This window comes from Magnolia sinica, chromosome 5 (genome assembly GCF_029962835.1).
Source record: "Magnolia sinica isolate HGM2019 chromosome 5, MsV1, whole genome shotgun sequence".
Classification (NCBI taxonomy): Eukaryota; Viridiplantae; Streptophyta; class Magnoliopsida; order Magnoliales; family Magnoliaceae; genus Magnolia; species Magnolia sinica.
Genome location: NC_080577.1, coordinates 110,182,561 through 110,188,560, shown reverse-complemented (window position 1 = coordinate 110,188,560; position 6,000 = coordinate 110,182,561). Strand labels below are relative to the sequence as shown.

The following is a 6,000-nucleotide window of genomic DNA, read 5'->3' as shown; positions in this document are numbered from 1 at the left end:
GCCACATTTCTATGTGGATTCGTACCGTGGGTTGTCCATTGAATCCAACGGTGTGGATCATCTGATGAGTGTACATATTATTGTAACAGGTAATCTTTACGATGGGCCACCATCTCATGGTTAGGATGGACGCGGATTGCTTACTGACAGCATCAGTAGCAAGGTGGCTACTGACAGTGCTATGTGGGCCCCACCATGATGTATGTGTCCTATCCACTCATGAATTCATTTTTCCAGATGGAACGTGAGCCCAAAAATGAGGGTGATCTGAATCTCGGGTGGACCATGCCATGAGAAAATAGTAGTGATTGAATGCCCACCGTTGAAAACTTTTTAAGGCTCACTGCAATGTTTCTCTGTTACCCAACTTGTTGATTAAGCCTAGAGGTGTACATGAACTGTGTTAGCTGGGTTAACTTGCACGACTCGACTCGAAAAACCTGACTCAACTCGGTTCAAAACTAAGTTCAAGCTGAGTTGAGTTGATTTTTAGAGCTCGAAAGAATTTTGAGCTAAGTTCGAGTTTGTCTAAGCTCAAATCCACTCGGATCAAACCTCAACTCGAATCAAACTTAGATAGAATGATTTTGGTGACTTGCTTATTTTGATATTGACGTTGCTCACCAAGTATTTGATGAAATGACTCAACGAAGTATTATTTTGGGTGCATACATTCTCCATGGGATCGGCTTTTGGGGGAAAAGTATGATATGAAACAAATCACTACCAAAAAACCTTTACCTGATAAAACTATACCTTTGTATTTTTATTTTGATGTTGCCAGTAAAGTGTTTGATGAATTACATGTAAATTGCTGCTGCTATTTTGCATTAGCTGAAACATTGAAAATGCATTCCATGTTTGAGAAAATGTCAAATAGGCGTGAGCTGCCCCAGCTGCTGACCGAACCCAGTCGAGCCAACCAGGTTCAAGGCCTAGCCGACTTTGAGCTGGGGTTAGCTGTGCTGAGTCGGCCGTGCCAAGCTCAATGCGGTTCGACTCATATACAGCTCTAATTAGGTCACACACACTGAACGAAGAGAAAACACAAATATAAGCTTAATCCAAAACTCCAGTGGTCCATAATAAGTTTTTAATGGTGAGTGTTCAATCACCACTCTTTCCTGGTGTGGTCCATATGAGACTTATATCTGCCCCATTTTTGTTATCATGCCATAAAATAGTATAAAAAAATGGATGGATGGCGTGGATAGAACACATACATCATATTAAGGCCCACGGAGCACTGTCAGTAGGCAATCCGAGTACGTAAGGACGGCCAAAACAAGTGGCGTGTTGGCGGGAATGACGGTTCGGGCCCGGCACCAGAAGTCGTGCTGTAGCCTATTGATGCCCAGCTTGATAGTCAGCATGGTTTGCATTCCACGTTATGTGTTGATTATGAATCGTTGGTCACACGTGTGTGTGATATTAGCTGTCCATCAGATGGATCCCACCGTGAAGATGCACTTGCCTGGAAATCAGGCCTCTATACTGGATCTCTAAACGAATGGCAGTCTAAGAAAAGCTGACTTAAGCTTTTTCTCAGCCTTCATTTCTTTTTCTAACACCGTGGCCATCTTAATTAATAAAATGTTTTGATATTTAAAATATATTATCTAATTGATCGGACCCACCCGATGGACGGATTGGATCTCAGAAAGTGGACCACGTTAACATATTAGATAGGAGGTATATGGTCTCTCTTTTACACGCGTGTGGGCATAGAAACCTCTCTATTCTCCCTATGCCTCTGTGGCAGTCAAAAGGTCGGAACAGGAATCATAATAGGCGTCCATTTTTTCAAATGATACAAGCGTGGCCCACTAGCTTCACACGCTGGCCTGATTCTCCATCCACAAAGCAGAATACGTGGGGCCTACCTAGTGCACGACACGTACTTTACACGCCCGTACTACATTGGCACGCGTGGGGAGAACCGGATCTAGAAGAACCGGAATATGGTGGAGCCATCTCTCCACAGCACACGTGGCAGGGCTATTTGTTAATCTACACCATCCATATATTGGGCCCTATCATGGATTGTTTTTCCACTAAAATTTCACACCCACTAGACTATCTATACACCTCTTTTCTTCAATTTCTCCCCCTCAGAATATGACCGTTAAAAACTTCTTTTTCTATATTTGCCTTGAGGGCCACTGATCATATGGTTAAAATATCTTAAATCATGAATATTTTGATTTATTCACTTTAAGAAGTAGGGATAACTATATGGACGGTTCGAAATAATAAATCACATTGACACGTGTACGGTGGAGAGATGGTCCACCATTTTCCGGTTCTTTGTTCTAAGCATAACCTATTCATCTCCCCGGTTGACCAATGACCATCCTCAAGTACACAACGCACATCTTAATCGGGAGATGGTACAGTAGGTCTCGAAGGACCTGAATTTAGTACATCCATCTAGTCAATGATTCAATCGGGACCGTTCATCCTTTGTTTCATACCATGGATTTTAAATGATTCAATATACGCGTGGACCGGATGATCTTATCCGTCTGGAATGTATCCCTTAAAGAGATGGTAGAAAAGAAAATTTTTAACGGTCAATATTAAGTAACTTAAAGTAAAGAATATTAATGCCTGTAGTCATCTGATTTCTGCGAATTGAAAATTTTTGGCCATTGAAAAAGTGGTCCACTAGATGGAGAGTCCCGATCGACACATCAGTTGCCACGTGTACTGCAGGGAGATGGCTTTTACAAAATTCCGGTTCTTCCTTGCTCTGCCCTATACCCGCCCGCACTGGAATTCTCTACAACACCAGTTTTACCCGGCGCCTGCGTAGGACGCCCAAGTCTGTGGGGCCCTCCATGTGTTGTACGTAAAATCCACTCTGTCTGTCAGGTTCGATCCTCAATTTTATCTATCCTGAAAAAAATAAGATATATTCAAAGATTATTGGGCCACACTACATGGTACTATGGGGATGAGATGCCAACCGTAGGTTTGTGCATGGGGAGATCATACTGTTCCTGCTTCATCAAAGATGTTAATCATGTATAATTCACATATATCAAGATAATAATGCATAAAAATACTGATATATAACTCATGTAGGCCATACAATATGAATCAAGAAGTTTTGGGAGCTATTTTACATTTTTATTATTTTTGTGGAAAATATATGTTATAAATAAGGATTATCTTATGTATTTACGGTTAAAATATTGGCTCTCACCTGATGGACAGAGTGGATTTTATATACAGAATATGATGGACCCCACAGAGTTTGGCTGAGGGCGTTGTTAACGAGTCCTGTGTCACTAACTCAGGAAGTGGCGGAGCACGCAATCTCTCTCTCATCTGCTCAGACATTCATACAGACAGTCAGACAGAGGCGTGCGAGTTTCTGAAATGGTGCTCCTTAGATCCACCCAATCCCGTCCCCTCTCTCTTCTTTCCCGACTCCGCTGCTTCTAGCTCTCTCTCTCTCTCTCTCTCTCTCTCCTCTGCAAAGGCAACGATGAAATCGTCTTTGAAGAAGCTGAGAGGATTCGCGCTTCAGGAGTCCAATCCCAACACCAAAGCCATCTCAGTCCATCCACCTTCACCTCCTCTTGATGAGCTCTCTCAGGCAACTCTGGTATTTTCCCTTCTCTCTCTTTCTCTCTGTGCAATCTTCTTGTAGGTCTGGCATCTGATCAGTGCAGAAGGTCTCGGGTTTGGAAATCAGGCCACTCCGATCATCGGGTGGGCCACAGTATGTGTTGAATTGGACGGTTGGCGAGGCCTGTTTTAAATAGTTCTTTATTTCCATGCCGGGCGGCCTGCCTGTTTTGGAAATCAGGCCACTCCGATCATCCACCGTTCTGATTTTTGTGCATTGGGATCTTCATGGCGATGACCGTTTGCACAGCTTGGTTGTTCTACAAGCTTGACATGATGGTCCGTATGATGAGTTGCGGCTTGAGCTAACCTCCAACTGGTTGTAGGTGATCACTACCGAAGTGAAATCATTGTCTTCCATCTGGGCTGTGTAAGCCCACTTTAGTAGGTAGGCTCCATGATGGATGGCCTTCAAATGTTCGAAAAATGGTTAGAAAATTAGTCAGACTAAAATAGAGTATATGGAATATAATTTTAGTAACAATAGGACTGGAAACGAGGAATTAGTTAAGATTGTTGACCAAAAGGTACTCCAAAATGACAATTTTCGGTATCTTGGGATGATAAGTCATGAGAATGAAGAGATTGAGAAGGATGTTGCTTATAGAATTCAAGCTGTGTGGAAGAAGTGGTGATGTGCCTGTGGAGTTCTATGGAATGGAATTTTAGTAACAATAGGAGTGGAAACGAGGAATTAGTTAAGATTGTTGACCAAAAGGTACCCCAAAATGACGATTTTCAGTATCTTGGGATGATAATTCATGAGAATGAAGAGATTGAGAAGGATGTTGCTTATAGAATTCAAGCTAAGTGGAAGAAGTGGAGGTGTGCCTGTGGAGTTCTATGGAATGGAATTTTAGTAACAATAGGAGTGGAAACAAGGAATTAGTTAAGATTGTTGACCAAAAGGTACCCCAAAATGACGGTTTTCGGTATCTTGGGATGATAATTCATGAGAATGAAGAGATTGAGAAGGATGTTGCTTATAGAATTCAAGCTGAATGGAAGAAGCGGAGGTGTGCCTGTGGAGTTCTATGGAATGGAATTTTAGTAACAATAGGAGTGGAAACGAGGAATTAGTTAAGATTGTTGACCAAAAGGTACCCCAAAATGACGATTTTCAGTATCTTGGGATGATAATTCATGAGAATGAAGAGATTGAGAAAGATTTTGCTTATAGAATTCAAGTTGTGTGGAAGAAGTGAAGATGTGCCTTTGGAGTTCTATGGAATGCAATTTTAGTAACAATAGAAGTGGAAACGAGGAATTAGTTAAGATTGTTGACCAAAAGGTACCCCAAAATGACGATTTTCGGTATCTTGGGATGATAATTCATGAGAATGAAGAGATTGAGAAGGATGTTGCTTATATAATTCAAGCTGGGTGGAAGAAGTGCAGATGTGCCTTTGGAGTTTTATGTGATTGCTGAGTACCAATCAAATTGAAGGGGAAATTTTATATGATAGCTATAAGACCAGCTGTGCTTTATGGGACAAAATCTCAGGCAGTTAACGAACGACATGCTCATAGGATGAGCATAGATAAAATGACGCTCTTGAGATGGATGTGTGGCAAGACATGGGAAGATAGAATTAAAAAAGCATGGTTTTGCAGTCATCATTACAACCTAAGGTGCCTAAGTCTTTGATTTTAGAGACTGCTTCTAATTTGAAGCGGGCTGATGGGGGGATTGAAGTCATGAAAAATGGGGAAGCAGAGATTTTGATCCCCTCTCCAATTCTGTCGGGGGCTTTTAGTGGGGAAAGATAGAGGTGGCAATGGGTTGGGGTCTGACCTGTTTGTTGAACAAACCAAGAATTCTGGCCAAAACTGACCTATGATCCATTACCCCGTGGCCCAACCCAGCCCACTTAAAATTCATCAAACCCAAGCACGACTCCATCCATTTAATTGTAGTCAGGTTAGGCTCAACCAACCAACCCAACCTAGCATGACCAACTCATGTTTAGGAAGGGAATATGGGGCAAAAGGTATGCCCAACTTGGCTCAATTATTGGATACATACTCTAGATGCATATGCCATATCCATGTGCCTATATCTTTTATTATTATTATTTTTGAGTAGGGTTAAGGCAGGTCATCTGGCCTAGCCTATTGATAACCTATATGGGCAGGTTGGGTTCACCCAAGCCCGACCCAGTATTAAATGGGCCACATTTTCCAGCCGAAGCCCAACCCACCACCTATTTAGATTGGTTTGTACCCGCCTCAGTAGGAGGTCAGGCCAGTTGACGCATGGGCAGACTCGACCCTTTGCCACCCCTAGGAAAGATGAAGTCAACCACGATGGACAAAATTTAGAATAGGCTATTGTTGAATTGAAAACTTCAGGACTTTGACATG

At 42.2% G+C, this 6,000-nt stretch overlaps 1 protein-coding gene across 2 annotated transcripts in view; it reads left to right on the top strand.

Annotated features, from left to right (window-relative positions):
* Window positions 1-3,342: 3,342 nt before the first annotated feature.
* The window catches only part of LOC131246675 (uncharacterized protein At2g33490-like), a 37,742-nt gene continuing 35,084 nt past the window's right edge, over window positions 3,343-6,000 (top strand). Inside the window, exon 1 of one of the 2 annotated variants that reach the window (XM_058247029.1) lies at window positions 3,343-3,613. In XM_058247029.1, the coding sequence (XP_058103012.1) occupies window positions 3,494-3,613 (120 nt within the window). In that variant the 5' untranslated portion in view covers window positions 3,343-3,493. The remainder of the gene's footprint in view (window positions 3,614-6,000) is intronic. The other variant, XM_058247028.1, reaches the window with a different exon arrangement.